This window comes from Entelurus aequoreus, linkage group LG02, assembly GCF_033978785.1.
Source record: "Entelurus aequoreus isolate RoL-2023_Sb linkage group LG02, RoL_Eaeq_v1.1, whole genome shotgun sequence".
Lineage (NCBI taxonomy): Eukaryota > Metazoa > Chordata > Actinopteri > Syngnathiformes > Syngnathidae > Entelurus > Entelurus aequoreus.
Genome location: NC_084732.1, coordinates 33591709 through 33607543, shown reverse-complemented (window position 1 = coordinate 33607543; position 15835 = coordinate 33591709). Strand labels below are relative to the sequence as shown.

At 44.0% G+C, this 15835-nt stretch overlaps 2 protein-coding genes across 8 annotated transcripts in view; one reads left to right on the top strand and one right to left on the bottom strand.

Annotated features, from left to right (window-relative positions):
- ush2a (Usher syndrome 2A (autosomal recessive, mild)) overlaps positions 1-15835 on the top strand; it is a 395330-nt gene that overhangs the window by 334724 nt on the left and 44771 nt on the right. The window lies entirely within an intron of this gene.
- LOC133665195 (uncharacterized protein K02A2.6-like) lies at positions 10822-14094 on the bottom strand. Its single transcript, XM_062070440.1, has one exon. The coding sequence runs from the start codon at positions 14092-14094 to the stop codon at positions 10822-10824; it is 3273 nt and encodes a 1090-aa protein (XP_061926424.1).

Here is a 15835-nt window from a genome sequence, read left to right as displayed (position 1 = left end):
ATCGTAATATAAGACAATAAAAAAAAATGTTGTTACTGTATTTAAACCGGATGTTAACCGAAGCGCTTTTACTTTGGAGGCCGAAAAGTGTGATTAGTTTGAGAAGGTGTCTTGACATGTTTTGTAGACGGATCTGACTTTTTGCAATAAAAAAGTCCCCTTTCGACTTTCTGCTCACTGTCTTTCATTTCGGTTGAGCATATATGCCATCTTACTAAAGCAGTCACTGTGACAATCCACATTTTATGTTATCAATGCACCTTAACCGTACTCCAAACACGGAAGTAAAGCTCCTCTCTGAAGTGGCAATCTGCATCAGCAGACGTTCGCTCCAATGATGTTGTTTCGCGGCGTTCGAAGATAAAATAGTCTTCTCTTGTCGAGAGAATGACTCACCATCGGATATTTAAATAATATGCCCCTTTTTTGCGCATTTCTGCTCGCTATTTTCGAGCTTGTGGCTCAACAGCAACTGACGCCATTCCATTTCCCCTCGCTACGGAATGGCCGAAGGGGTCAAAAAGGAGTCAGGACGCATGCACGCTAAAAAAATAATCGACATTATAGGTAACGCGTTATCGCATTAACTTTTACAGCCCCAATATATTTTTAGACTTCCTTTTATTGTCATTTAGATATTGCTGTAAAAATCGGTTGTACAGTATGTGTGCTTAGGTCCCTACTTTCAGGAACACTACTACAGAAACTCACAATAATGTCTGATTGAATGCTAAAAACGTTATGACAGACCACCTCAAAAAACTGAATGGAATTGTTCCTTTTTTTTACTGTATGAGACACCCAAAATGTACATGAAAATAAAAAATGTGGGATTTACAATATTAGCTATGAACGATAAAACTCTGAATATTAACCACCTCCTTGATCGACATATTTTACAATAAAGCAAAACACGACAAAAATGAAACAAACACAGCAAAATATGAACGCAAAGGGTAAAAAACACACACAATCTGGTATAACATCAGTTTTCAGCAGAACTCTGTTGTAAAAATATGCTTCCGTGTCTGTCCCTGACACCCGTGTCTTGGGCTGGATGCTCTGTAAACAAACCCTGCCCGCTCTGCTCTGTGTTTGTCTGACGTAAATTACCGTAATAACCAACCATTGAAATACTTTCTATAGTTCAAGACTTATGGTAATTTGAAAACAGCACTGCACATCATAATGGCAGCTACAGTTTCAATGTTAAAGGTCAAAAAAAAAATATTTCGAAACCTCTGGCGGGCCGGATTGAAAATCTTATTGGGTCGTATGTGGCCCACGGGCCGTATTTTTGCCCAGGTGTGTTGTATACTGTAAGCCTGTAATTGTTTATTAATTTGTAAAAATGGATTTAAAACGAGTTTGTTAACTCTGAGAGGAACATTTTAGTGTTTTGGAGTATCAAAAATAGGCATTCTAGGGCTTTTATAGGTGTGCCCATTTCTTGCTGTTTTAATCATCGCGTGGGTATTGGAACAATATCAGGGATCAACTGTACACTATTTCGATTGTCAGCAGCACTTCTTTTGATTCCCCCACACACCTACAAAGTGTTCAATTTCATGAACGCTCCACTGGACAAATCAGAAGAAACCGGCTAAAGGGTGGAACATATAGCAACATAAGAGAAGCCCAGTTGGCTTCCATTCACATGTTGCATTTAACCCTCTAAGTCTCTGCTGATACCCTTTACTTTTCTGAGCCACATAGGCATGCAGGGATCAAGCCGAGCTCTAGGAACAATAGTGGCCAGGATTTGCCCTTGCTGTGCTTTTAACAAGCTGGTGACACAAAGGAGTGGAGGGAATAGGTGGCAGCGCAAGAGTAGGGAATGATGAGGAGGATGAGATGGGAAAAAGAAGACAAGAAGGCGTGATAAGCGGACTTGGTTGCAGAGTTCATTAGCACCTCCGGCCTATCAAACCTCTTCGTTAGAGGTCTCCAACTCTGATTGGAGGGCTCTCAACATTTTGCATAAACAGCTAAATAATCAGACTGCCATACTCACTCTCCTCCTCACGACAATCTCCATCTTCTCATGTTTCCACAACTCCTCCCTCTAAAGCGCTGCAGTGCGCTACATCAAGGTTTTCTATACCTTGGTGCCAAATAACAGTGTTTACATCTTTCTCCCCTACCATCTCCCTCACAGTCCTGCAAGTGATAATTTCTCAAGTGACTTTTTAGACTTTCTCACAATCTCCACGTAATGACAGGTTGTGTATTATTGTGTCTTGTGTGAAAAGGCTCCGCAGTCCAAGTGTGCAGCCCCTCCACTTGTCCTAATGGCTGTTGAGTTTTGCAGCAGCGATAGAATGGTTATCACTTCAAAGAAATGTTGAGTGTCAGAGTTAGTACGTTAGAGTCTGTGTGTGTTTGTTTTTTCTTAAGTGCCTGCTACTTCTGAGCGTAGTTTGGTCTGAAGGGGTCCTTATCTGATGCAGACATGGAGGCACTCTTTGTTTTTGTGGTTTGCATACATGATTAATCAGTTATATGTAAGGATTTGTATGGTTTACTGCAGAGTTAATAGACAAAACTGTGTTTATGACTGTATTACTTTATAATTGCAAAGTATAAGACCCAACCAGTTGCATCCAAAGGGTTTTTGGTTAACACTCTCTCAAAGTCACAATTAACAGCCAATCAATCCTACTCATTTAGAATGATATCTGATCCCAGATGTTTTCAAGTAGCTGAGGTCCAAGGTTGATCAGTAGTTAGTGTTTTTGTTTGTGCTTGCTTGGTGCATTTATTGACTGTTTTCAAATGGACTATTGTATATATTAGGGATATCAAAAAAAAAAAAAAACGTATTTATTTTGATTTATCACAAAAAAATATTCAATCTATCCATCTTCTTCCGCGTATCCAAAGTTGGGTCGCAGAAAAGCCCAGACTTCCCTCTCCCCAGCTACTTCGTCCAGCTCTTCCCCTGAGGCGTTCCCAGGACAGCTGGAAGACATAGTCTCTCCACCATGTCCTGGGTCTTCCACGTGGTCTCCTACCAGTCGGGCGCCCTTAACACCTCCCCAGTGAGGCGTTCGAGGGGCATTCTGACCAGATGGCCGAACCACCTCATCTTGCTCCTCTGGATGTGGACTAGTAAACAATATTGCAATATTGATGTATATATGCGCATCAATCACACAATTCATTTTGCTTGCTGACAAATTTCACTTTAAAATACACCCAGATGGTACTTTGGATAAAACTGTTAACAAGTTTTAAGTACATAATTCAAGTAAAACATTTAAAAAATGTTCCTGTATGACATTCTGACAATAAAATGGCATTTGTGTCTAAATATTGGTCTTTTTTAAAATTAATTTAATGTTTGCAAGCGAGGAATAACCTGTGATTAATCATGATTCATCCGATTAATCACTGTAATAACCGCGTAATCTGATTTTTTTTAAATGATCATTTGACAGCTTGAGATAGCGCTGGGGTGAACAGTCAGAGGTGTAGTCCAAGTTGTTCAGGTCAAATCTTGAGCAATCCTCACACATGAATAAATAGTTGCATCAACACAGTTTTGCATAATGCAATTCTCAACAGCTCGCTATCAAATATTGTCATAACCATCGCCTACAAAAGTTTTCTCCTTCAATCAGTGGGGTAATTAATCTTTCAGAAAGTGCATGTGGGAAGCTGTCATTGGACCGTTGTTTATATGCTGTTGATTCCACCTCATCAATACTGGCCTCAATAAATGTCTGTTGTACGCCTACCTTGTTTTTATAACTCTTGATTAGAAATGCAGTGAAATACTTTGGAATCTCCTAAAGTAGGACGCACATGAATTAAATGTTGAATTAAACCAACAATTTTGGGAAAGACTTCAATTTCACAAAAATTATGTTCAATGAGAATTATTAGATTATCTTTTTTCTTTAGTATTTTGCTATTCCTATGGCTTGTTAAACAAAAATAAAACTCTTGTAGGATTCCAGATTTACTATATGCACCATCACTTGTTATTAAATGCCTACTGAAACCCACTACTACCGACCACGCAGTCTGATAGTTTATATATCAATGATGAAATCTTAACATTGCAACACATGCCAATACGGCCGGGTTAACTTATAAAGTGCAATTTTAAATTTCCCGCGACACTTCCGGTTAAAAAAGGTCTAGATATGATGACGTATGCGCGTGACGTCACGGAGAGAACGGAAGTATTCAGACCCCATTGGATCCAATACAAAAAAGCTCTGTTTTCATCCCAAAATTCCACAGTATTCTGGACATCTGTGTTGGTGAATCTTTTGCAATTTGTTTAATGAACAATGGAGACTGCAAAGAAGAAAGCTGTAGGTGTGATCGGTGTATTAGCGGCGGACTACAGCAACACAACCAGGAGGACTTTGAGATGGATAGCAGACGCGCTAGCCGCCGACCTTACCTTGACTTCCTCCATCTCCGGGCCGCCGACCGCATCGGTGATCGGGTGAAGTCCTTTGACGCTCCGTCGATCGCTGGAACGCAGGTGAGCACGGGTGTTGATGAGCAGATGAGGGCTGGCTGGCGTAGGTGGAGAGCTAATGTTTTTAGCATAGCTCTGTGAGGTCCCGTTGCTAAGTTAGCTTCAATGGCCTCGTTAGCAACAGCATTGTTAAGCTTCGACAGGCTGGAAAGCATTAACCGTGTATTTACATGTCCATGGTTTAATAGTATTGTTGATCTTCTGTCTATCCTTCCAGTTAGGGGTTTGTTTATTTTGTTTCTATCTGCATTCAAGCCCGATGCTATCACGTTAGCTCCGTAGCTAAAGTGTTTCGCCGATGTATTGTCGTGGAGATAAAAGTCACTGTGAATGTCCATTTCGCGTTCTCGACTCTCATTTTCAAAAGGATGTAGTATCCGAGGTGGTTTAAAATACAAATCTGTGATCCACAATAGAAAAAGGAGAAAGTGTGGAATCCAATGAGCCCTTGTACCTAAGTTACGGTCAGAGCGAAAAAAGATAAATCCTGCACTGCACGCTAGTCCTTCACTCTCACGTTCCTCATCCACGAATCTTTCATCCTCGCTCAAATTAATGGGGTAATCGTCGCTTTCTCGGTCCAAATCTCTCGCTGCATTGTAAACAATAGGAAAATGTGAGCAGCCCTTCCTCCTGTGACGTCACGCTACTTCCGGTATAGGCAAGGCTTTTTTTATCAGCGACCAAAAGTTGCGAACTTTATCGTCGTTGTTCTCTACTAAATCCTTTCAGCAAAAATATGGCAATATCGCGAAATGATCAAGTATGACACATAGAATGGATCTGCTACCCCGTTTAAATTTAAAAAATTCATTTCAGTAGGCCTTTAACGGTATGGTTGTTTATGTTAAGCTATTTGATTAACATCCATGGATGGATGGATTAACAGGGGTTAACTTCTTTTAACATACTTAGGAGCTTAACCCCCTGGGGTCAAGTATACACTTGGCTGTTTTTTGTCTACTTTTGAGTGTACCTTTATAATTCACTGTAACAACTGTTTATCTTCACTGTAACATCTCACTCTTCCATTGTAAAAACTGTATCTTGCCTTGTCTAGTGGCCTATTCTCAGTCACTTTTTATTTTTTGCATCTGGTAATAATATGAAGTCTAAATTTCTTTTTTTAAAATTAGCAAACAACAAAGTTATATAGAATTGTATATTTACATTAAAACAATTGACAGGACTCATCTTCTAAATGTGCGTTTGTCATTAAACTGTTGTTCAAATGCGTACATTTCCTATGCAGTCAAAGGCGCTGCCACAATAATAGTTAAAAAAAAAAAAAAAGGTGTAAACAATTCGATTATTTGTCTTTTTGTTCCTGTAAATGGGAAATTTCCGTATCCGAACAAATTAGAAGTCCACCAGTGTCCTGTAATAGATAGCGTTGAATTTTAGAGTTTGTACTGTATTTTACTTTGTGGCTATGATCAAGCCATCCCTCTCATCTCACCAGACTGGTCTTTAGCTGCGACAGTCATGTGAACATGTACGCACTAAATATGTTTTTCCCGGGGTCGGGAGCCGCCAAAGCTAATCATGGCTGTCGGTGTGAAGAGGCCATGCCTCTTCCAGGCCCCTGCAGTCTCCCGCTACCTCTGTGCTGGCCACCCGCACAACTCATACCTAATGGCAATTTTTAAGTCCAGTGTGTGTGTGTGAGAGGTTTTGTCTAGCGCAAACTGACTTGCAGGGACACCCATGCAGGGCATTTGCAAACACGCACAGGACAGTTGTTCCGGCAGCATCGAATTAGGCAAGTAAACATGTACACATAAACACACACACATATGAACAAGGCTTGCCAGCTTGGCATGGGACAGAAAAGAGCAGCGTGTGGTGCTCTGGCTCACCTCAGAAACCTCCAAAAACAATTACAGCTCTCTCAGCACCGCTCAGGCCACAGCTTGCACTAATAGACCCGACTGCAGGACAGAATTGACTTGAGCTGAACTGAACTTTGCTTGAATACAATATGATCATAGCACGTTTCACCAGTTGGCACACAAGAAGAGGCAGGCCAGCATGGTGCTTTGTTATCTCTCCAGTGCTTAATATTAGGGAACAGGGAGGGCAGAGGTGGCATGTGGAGAGAGACAAACCTGAGGCACACCAGTCACCGGGCACGCTTCTCTCATGTATGATCACTCATTTTCCTGCTACCTGTGCATGTGTGTGTGATAGAGAGACAAAGGGGTGCATGTGTGAGTTAAGGCCATATGCTAATGTTGCTCTGTCCCCATGTCTCTGCAGGGCCCAGTGCTGGCGCCTTCATGAGATAATCAGCATAATTCTTCTGACAAATACACATGGTTACTCTTAATTAGTATCACACATTGTTCCCTCCGGCTGCACCATGCCTCTCCACCTGAATATCACGCACACATAGCGATATGCACTTGCACACACTCTTCTGGAAAGTAATACAAAAACAAGAAGCATGCAGATGTTAGTCTATACATGCACACACAATTAGAATGACCCTTGACCCTTCTGTATGGGTTTGCGTCGAAACCTGCTGTGGCTTGCACACCAAACAGAAGACACAATAGACGTCTCGTCGTTCTCCATTAATGTCATGCATACTCCCTTGTTTACACTTTCTCCAATTCCTGTGTCGCTCTGCAAGTCTCTCACTCACTTCTGTCTCTCCCCCGCCTTTTTTGTGACAAATTGTGGGCCGTGGTCATTACCGTATGTATGTGCTCATGCACATTGATTTTAGGTTATCATGAACCTTCCTTTTCATGTCTCACATGAAAGGCAGTCCAGTCTTCCATGTTAGATTTGACAAAACAAAATAAAAGCTTTATTTTCATGTTTAAAGGCCTACTGAAACCCACTACTACCAACCACGCAGTCTGATAGTTTATATATCAATGATGAAATCTTAACATTGCAACACATGCCAATACGGCCGGGTTAACTTATAAAGTGCAATTTTAAAATTCCCGCCACACTTCCGGTTGAAAAACTCCTTTGGATATGATTTATGCGCGTGACGTCACAAAAGCAACAGAAGTGGTTGGACCCCATCGGACCCGATAGAAAAGCCTCTTGTTTTCTTCGACAAAATTCCACAGTATTCTGGACATCTGTGTTGGTGAATCTTTTGCAATTTGTTTAATGAACAATGGAGACTGCAAAGAAGAACGTTGTAGGTGGGATCGATCGGTGTCTTAGCGGCTAAGTACAATACTGTAATATCTGTGATATTTGCATTAGTGTACTGTGTCTTTAAGGGTTTGGGGAACGCGCATGCGCGAGTGAGTTGGCGGAGAACTTGAGTGTGTGTGAGCGTGACTTTTGGCTAACAGCAGCTCGTGTATGTGTGTGCGTTACTTTTTGAACTACAACCAGTTACCGCTTGTTAATAAAGCGATTGAGCAATTTGTTTAATGGACAATGGAGACTGCAAATAAGAAAGTTGTAGGTGCGATCGGTGGAGCGGCGGACTACAGCAACACCAGGAGGTTGTGTTGTGTTTTGAGCAGGATAACAGACGCACTACGGTGAGTCTAGCTTTGGATTCCAAACATTTGATCGCTTGCCCGTACGTGCGTGTCGATATGTGCATGTGACGTACGTAACTTTGGGGAAATATATGTTTCTTGCCGACTCTGATGGCGGCCGGGGTGTCGTCAAAAGCGTACAACGCCCGCCGCCGCATCTAAGTTAGCTACGCAGCTAGGTTAGCTTCTGTTTTTTTAGCTTCGCCAAGCGGAATATTGTTAATCGTGTATTTACATGTTCATGGTTTAATAGTATTATTGATCTTCTGTCTATCCATCCAGTCAGGGTTTTTTTTAATTTAGTTTCTATCTGCATTTGAGACTGCTATGCTATCGCGTTGGCTACGCAGCTAGGTTAGCTTCTGTTTTTTTAGCTTCGCCAAGCGGAATATTATTAATCGTGTATTTACATGTTCATGGTTTAATAGTATTATTGATCTTCTGTCTATCCATCCAGTCAGGGTTTTTTTTTATTTAGTTTCTATCTGCATTTGAGACTGCTATGCTATCGCATTGGCTACGCGGCTAGGTTAGCTTCTGTTTTTTTTAGCTTCGCCAAGCGGAATATTATTAATCGTGTATTTACATGTTCATGGTTTAATAGTATTATTGATCTTCTGTCTATCCATCCAGTCAGGGTTTTTTTATTTAGTTTCTATCTGCATTTGAGACTGACACTATTGCGTTGGCTACGCAGCTAGGTTAGCTTCTGTTTTTTTAGCTTCGCCAAGCGGAATATTATTAATCGTGTATTTACATGTTCATGGTTTAATAGTATTATTGATCTTCTGTCTATCCATCCAGTCAGGGTTTTTTTTAATTTAGTTTCTATCTGCATTTGAGACTGCTATGCTATCGCGTTGGCTACGCAGCTAGGTTAGCTTCTATTTTTTTAGCTTCGCAAAGCTGAATTATTAATCGTGTATTTACATGTTCAGTCACTGTGAATGTCCATTTTGTGTTCTCGACTCTCATTTTCAAGAGGATATAGTATCTGAGATGGTTTAAAATACAAATCTGTGATACACAATAGAAAAAGGAGAGAGTGTGGAATCCAATGAGCCAGCTTGTACCTAAGTTACGGTCAGAGCGAAAAAAGATACGTCCATCACTGCCTCTCAAGTCCTTTACTGTAACGTACCTCATCTACGAATCTTTCATCCTTGCTCAAATTAATGGGGTAATCGTCACTTTCTCGGTGTGAATCTCTCTCGCTCCATTGTAAACAACGGGGAATTGTGAGCAGCACTACCGCTTGTGACGTCACGCTACTTCCGGTACAGGCAAGGCTTTTTTTTATCAGCGAGCAAAAGTTGCGAACTTTATCGTCGATTTTCTCTACTAAATCCTTTCAGCAAAAATATGGCAATATCGCGAAATGATCAAGTATGACACATAGAATGGATCTGCTATTCCCGTTTAAATAAAAAAAATTCATTTCAGTAGGCCTTTAACCTTTGATTTGTTCATTATAAAAACACATTTTCCCTTTTGATTAGTGCTTTAAAAAATTTTTACTTTTTCAATTAAAATTAATCACATTTTCGAGTTTCGCTTAATCATGACTAATCACAGGCCATCACTTGCTTGCTCAATTAAAATTAACTTAAAAGGCACTTCAATATTTGGACTGCAATTCTATTGTGGGAATGTTATTCAGGAACAGTTTTTAAAATGTTTTAGGCTACTTGAATGCACTACATTTATTTGCTCAAAACTTGGTAACCGTTTTATTTATTGTCCAGTCAGGCTGTATTTTGAAGTGAAATTTGCTAGGGAACACACCAGCTGGATTCTCTCAATCATCTTTGCACTGACCTATGCATTGACCTGATCACTGACTGTATAACAACTCTTACCGCCTTTCAGGTAACCATCCACAGTTCAGGTAAAGGAGCATGTGGGTTCAAAATAAATTGCATGGTTAATGCGATACTCACATCAGTTAACTTTTGATAGCCCTACTTTTGATATAAGACATCAAAGTTTCTGGTTTTGGTACATTCCATCCTTCTTTTATTGTGATTTGTTTTGCTTGAGCAATATTGAGCAACCGGGACAGAGGCACATTTACCACATTCCTATGCACAATACGTTTTGATGGTTTGACGGTTGTCGTATGATTTGTCTTAGCCATCACTGGAACCCTAAATTGGTGGGATCACAAAAAAAAAGGCGAACCAAATTGTGGATTTAACACTTGCGATGCTCATTGAGCTGAAGTCTCAGATAGCATAAGTCAAGCAGTCTTACTGTATACACTATTATTGTATACTGACTGTTAGTATGTAACACTAACAGTCATCCTCCTATTTCACCTTATCTATGTAATCACGAGAGCCGAGTCGGGAGCTGGTGTAGACGTTAGACAGCTTTATTGCCACACACCGAACGGAAGTTCAACCCAACATATATGAACCCACCTGGCACTCCCCCTGGTGGTCACTGGGTGTAACCATGCAGACAAAACATACAGCTCAATACACAACATCCCTCCCCACTTATTCAGATTCGCACCCACCTAAAACCACCCCTATTAACCCCAGCCTATAAAAACAGACTAGGCCATAAGCACTTAGAACGTGTGTTATGTGCAAAATGATGCTTTGTGCGAATCGGCGGTGTAACCATAAAATACATTGAAATACCCACTTAGGGGGCTATTGTAAATAGGGAACTCAAACTTAAACACATACATGCTTACTGAGGCCGGGGGGTAGACTACCCCCGAACCTCGGAGTCAGTCAACGGGGATTATTCTGCCCCAAAACGTGACATGACTCTCTAACAACCCACGCCCCCAGTTCAGAGATTAAGGCGGTCTGGAGCTCTGGTAACCCGGAGTGGATACCTCCGGCCTGGCGCGCCAACATCCGCTCTCCGTCTGGGTGACCCTCCTGGCTCGGGGGCGACTGTCCCGGTTCCCAGAGCATCCCCTCTTGCCGGAGAAGGGGGGGGAGCAACCGGCTGGGCCCCAATTGTCAGTTCACTCGGCACAGCTGGTTGCTCTGGACCAGTGGGAACCAAAAGCGCACGGTCACCGGCTCTCATCTGCTCCGTGTGACGTCTCCAGAGTGCGCCTGCCCCCACATCCACGGAGTAGGATACCGGTCCCTCTTGTGATGCCACCAGTCCAGGCATCCACTTCTCCTCCCCCCGTCGATAATCACGCACCAGCACGGCCTCCCCCACTGCAAACCGTCTGTCCTTAGCCACCAGATCTCTGCGTTCTCGTTGGCCCTCCTGCGCCAGCTCCACCGTAGCCGACACGTTCGGCTTCACAAGGTCCAAGCGAGAGCGGAGCCGACGGCGCAGGAAGAGCATAGCCGGAGACTCACTCGTCGTCATGTGAGGCGCATTCCTGTAGCTGAGTAAAAATGCCTCCACTCGATGTTGCAGCGTAAATGTTCCCCTAGACGCTTTCAATGAACGCTTCAGCGTCTGCACAAAACGCTCTGCTTGACCGTTCGTGGCGGGGTGAAACGGCGCTGACCTTTTGTGCTTCACTCCGTTTGCCCGGAGAAATGCCCCGAACTCTGCCGCTGTGAATTGTGGCCCATTGTCACTAACCAGTGTCTCTGGTACTCCGTTGCGGGCAAACATACTCCTCAGGGCCTGTACAGTCTTCTCCGTCGTCGTCGTTTTCATCACCTGTACTTCCGGCCACTTAGAGTACGCATCTACCACCACCAAGAACATGTGTCCTTCGAACGGCCCCGCAAAGTCCACATGGATCCGTTGCCATGGAGATCCCGGCCACGGCCAGGTGTGTAGTGGGGAGAGCGCCGGGTTCTTTTGGTTCCGTTGACACGTAGAGCATGTCCTGGCCTGCTGTTCAATCTGGGCGTCTAACCCCGGCCACCAGACATGGCTCCGTGCAATGGCCTTCATCTTGACCATGCCTGGGTGCCCGGCATGTAGTTCCTTCAGAAGCTGCGGTCTCAACGCTGGAGGCACCACCACTCTACTGCCCCATAGCAAACACCCCTGGATCACCGTCAGTTCGTCTCGTCGCATGTAGAAGGGTGCCAACGCGTCATTCTGCCCAACTGTTCCAACAAACTGGCCTGAAACTACCATATCTACTACCCTAGAGAGCACTGGGTCATATTTAGTTCCCTTCCTAATATCTTCACTGTCCACTGGGAGTGTCTCAAGGTGATGTACTGTCACCCTATCTACTGCGTCTGGCTTTTCCCCATGCGCTACCTGCAGTGGCAACCGTGAGAGACCATCTGCATTCCCATGATCTGCTGCTTTCCTGTATTGGATTGTGTAGTTGTGTGCCGCTAACACTAACGCCCACCGCTGCAGTCGTGCGGCCGCCATAGGTGGCGTCGCCTTACTGGGACTCAATATACTTGTCAGCGGTCTGTGATCTGTGAGTAGTGTAAAATGGCACCCGTACAAATAGGCGTGGAATTTACGTACCCCAAAAATAATTCCCAGCGCCTCCCTTTCAATCTGAGCATAATTTTGCTCTGCCTTGCTCAGTGTCCTAGAGGCAAAGGCTATGGGTCTCTCCTCACCACCGGGCATCACGTGCGAAAGTACCGCGCCCACCCCATACGGCGAAGCGTCACACGCTATCCGCAGGGGCAACCTGGGGTCATAATGCGTTAGCACCTGTTCTGATTGCAAATGGTCTTTTGCTGCCTTAAAGGCTTTCTCGCACTCTGGTGACCACTTCCATGCCACTCCGGTGTGCAACAGCTCATGTAACGGGCTGAGCATGGTTGCCATGTTTTTAACAAAACGCCCATAATAGTTTATCAGGCCCAAAAAAGAACGGAGCTGACTCACATTAATGGGGGCTGGGGCCTCCGCTATGGCCTTAAGCTTCTCTGGGGACTTATGTAGCCCTTTTTTATCAATGACATGCCCCAAATATTCTAATGAACTCTTGAAGAATTCACATTTCTCCTTCTGTACTCGCAAACCGAATTTTCCCAATCGGCCCAACACTGCATCTAAGTTTTTTAGGTGATCTGCATCGTTCTCCCCAGTCACCAAAATGTCGTCCAGGAAACAATGGACGTTGGGGAGGCCCTGCAACACTTGGTCCATGACTCGCTGAAAGATTGACGGCGCAGAGGTGATCCCGAAGGGAAGACGGTTATAGCAAAACATTCCCTTCTGCGTGGTAATGGTCAGATATTTACGGGAGTTTTCCTGAACCGGCACCTGTAAATATGCGTTCGCCAGATCTAATTTGCTGAAACGCTGCCCCCCTGCTAGCGATGCGAAAAGATCTTCTATCCTCGGAATGGGGTAGTGTTCAGCACAAAGCGCGGGATTCAAGGTCACTTTAAAATCTCCGCATATACGTACTTTCCCATTTTTTTTTAAAATGGGTACAATTGGAGTAGCCCATTCACTAAACTGTACTGGAGACAGTACGCCCCCCTGTTCCAAACGCTCTAATTCCTCCTCCACCTTCGGCCGAAGTGCATACGGCACCGCCCGTGCTTGGAAGAACTTCGGTTGATGCACCGGCTTGAGGGTTAACGCCACCTCAAAGCCCTTTAGTGTACCTAGACCTTCTTGGAACACCCTGGCATGGCTGTCTAGTACTGTCGCCATTGTGCGGTCTTCCTGTATGGGATGTGTAGCTCGAATAGTTTTAATCATTGTCCAATCTAACTTTACTTTTCGCAACCATTCTCGTCCAAAAAGAGAGAGAGCGTCACCCTTAACCACATACAGGGGGAGACGTGCCCGTTGTTTGTTGAGACGCACGTCTACTTTTATTACCCCCAAGGGTGTCATAACCTGCCCTGTATACGATCTCAACAGTAGGTTGGTGGTACGGAGGCGTAACTGGCTAAATTTAGCATTGTATACTTTTTCTGAAATGATCGACACTGCCGCACCTGTGTCTAACTCCATTTCTATAGTTTGTCCCTCCACTTTGGGTCTAATCCAGATAATCGCTGACGCAGCGCTATCATGTTTAACGCTTTTTTCTACCTCCACTACATGTAAGCCTCCCACCCCATCTGAATCTGTTGTCTCTGGGTCGCTGGGCTTAGTCTCCGCCTCTACCTGATCGGCCCTCTTTTTGAATTTTCCTTTCATTTTCTGTCCCTTTTTAACCCCAAAAAAATGTGTTGTCTTCGGTCCCCCTTTATCCTCCCTGCACATACGAGCTATGTGCCCCCTTTTTCCACAATTGTGGCAGGACTGGTCCTTGTAAAAACATTCCTCCATTTTGTGATTTACTCTACCACAACGAGTGCATTTACGGCCCGGTGGCAAGGAGAGAGAGACAGCGTTCACCTTCTGTGAGCTACTGAGCTGTTGAGATTCACGTGCCACTGTTTCTATTGAAACTGCTAGTTCAACTGCTCTTTGGTATGTTAAATCCTTCTCTGTTAACAGCCTCTTTTTAATCGACTCACTGTTCAACCCACACACTAACCTGTCTCTTAGTGCATCCTGCAGGTAAGCTCCAAATTCACAGTGCTCTGATAATTTTTTTAGATCTGTTACATACTGTGTAATAGTTTCCCCCTCCCCCTGATCTCTCTTATGAAATCTATATCTCTCCGCTATCACTATGGGCTTTGGGGAGAAATGTGCTTGCAACAATGTCACTACCTCATCATACGTTTTCGTGCCCGGCTTCTCTGGGGCGATGAGGCTGCGCAGTAGACCGTACGTCGCCGGTCCCATCACGCTGAAAAACACCGGCAGCTTCCTCCCCTCATTCAGTCCATTTGCTGCCACGAAGTGCTCAAACCTCTCCACGTATGTCGACCACTGCTCCGTCGACTCATCAAAGGCGTCCATCTGTCCCAGGATGCCCGCCATGCTCGCAGGTCGTCCGGACGTGAGTCGTACCCCCGCTGCTATGCGGAGCTAATGCTAACAAAGCTAAGCTAACGCTAGCCGTCGATGAACTCCGCGGATTCGCCGCCACCCGCCTCTTAATCCGTCGGCAGGCGCATCCGTGCTCGTCGCCAATTATTGTATACTGACTGTTAGTATGTAACACTAACAGTCATCCTCCTATTTCACCTTATCTATGTAATCACGAGAGCCGAGTCGGGAGCTGGTGTAGACGTTAGACAGCTTTATTGCCACACACCGAACGGAAGTTCAACCCAACATATATGAACCCACCTGGCACTCCCCCTGGTGGTCACTGGGTGTAACCATGCAGACAAAACATACAGCTCAATACACAACAACTATAATATCATGCAAGACTGCGATTATTTTTTCAGATTTTAATGCAACTTTAGAGCCTTATTTTCTCCAGATATTTTGGGTTAAACTCTGAATTGTTTGACTTGAGGGGTATTTGAATTTTGTGGTTCCATAGCATTGCATAGATAAAGTTCTGTCATAGATTTTCCACGGGATGGACCACCTTTGTGTTGTCCTTCAAAACAGAGATTGGTGTGTCATCACTTTATTCTGGTGCTAAAACTGTGTTGCCTCATCTTGTTACTTTTTTGCATGAGTATTAGGAAGAAACTGTTATTAAGGGGGCTGTTAATAGAATGTAATAGTAGAGTGCTTCCATGCTTAAGCATTTGATTACAGACTCTGTGTGTGCGCGCGTGTGTGTGCGAGCAGTTAGCAGGCTGATGTGCTCAATTTCATAGCACTTGTGTGTGTGTGCGTGTGTGTGTGTGTGTGTGTGTGTGTGTGTGTGCGCGCAGCATGGGGGCCATCAATGTGGTGCGTTCCAGCGATAAAGTGTTTGAATGTATTGCCATCTAGAGGCGTGTAGCAGAGTCTCGGCGCTCCTATAAAATCTGCCAGCGCCAGATGCTGCTATTGACAATGTGCATATGTTAAGCGCTTTATA

Excerpts from the sequence above, each read along its gene's own strand:
- LOC133665195 (XM_062070440.1), bottom strand. The coding sequence starts at position 14,094 with ATGAAAGGAAAATTCAAAAAGAGGGCCGATCAGGTAGAGGCGGAGACT.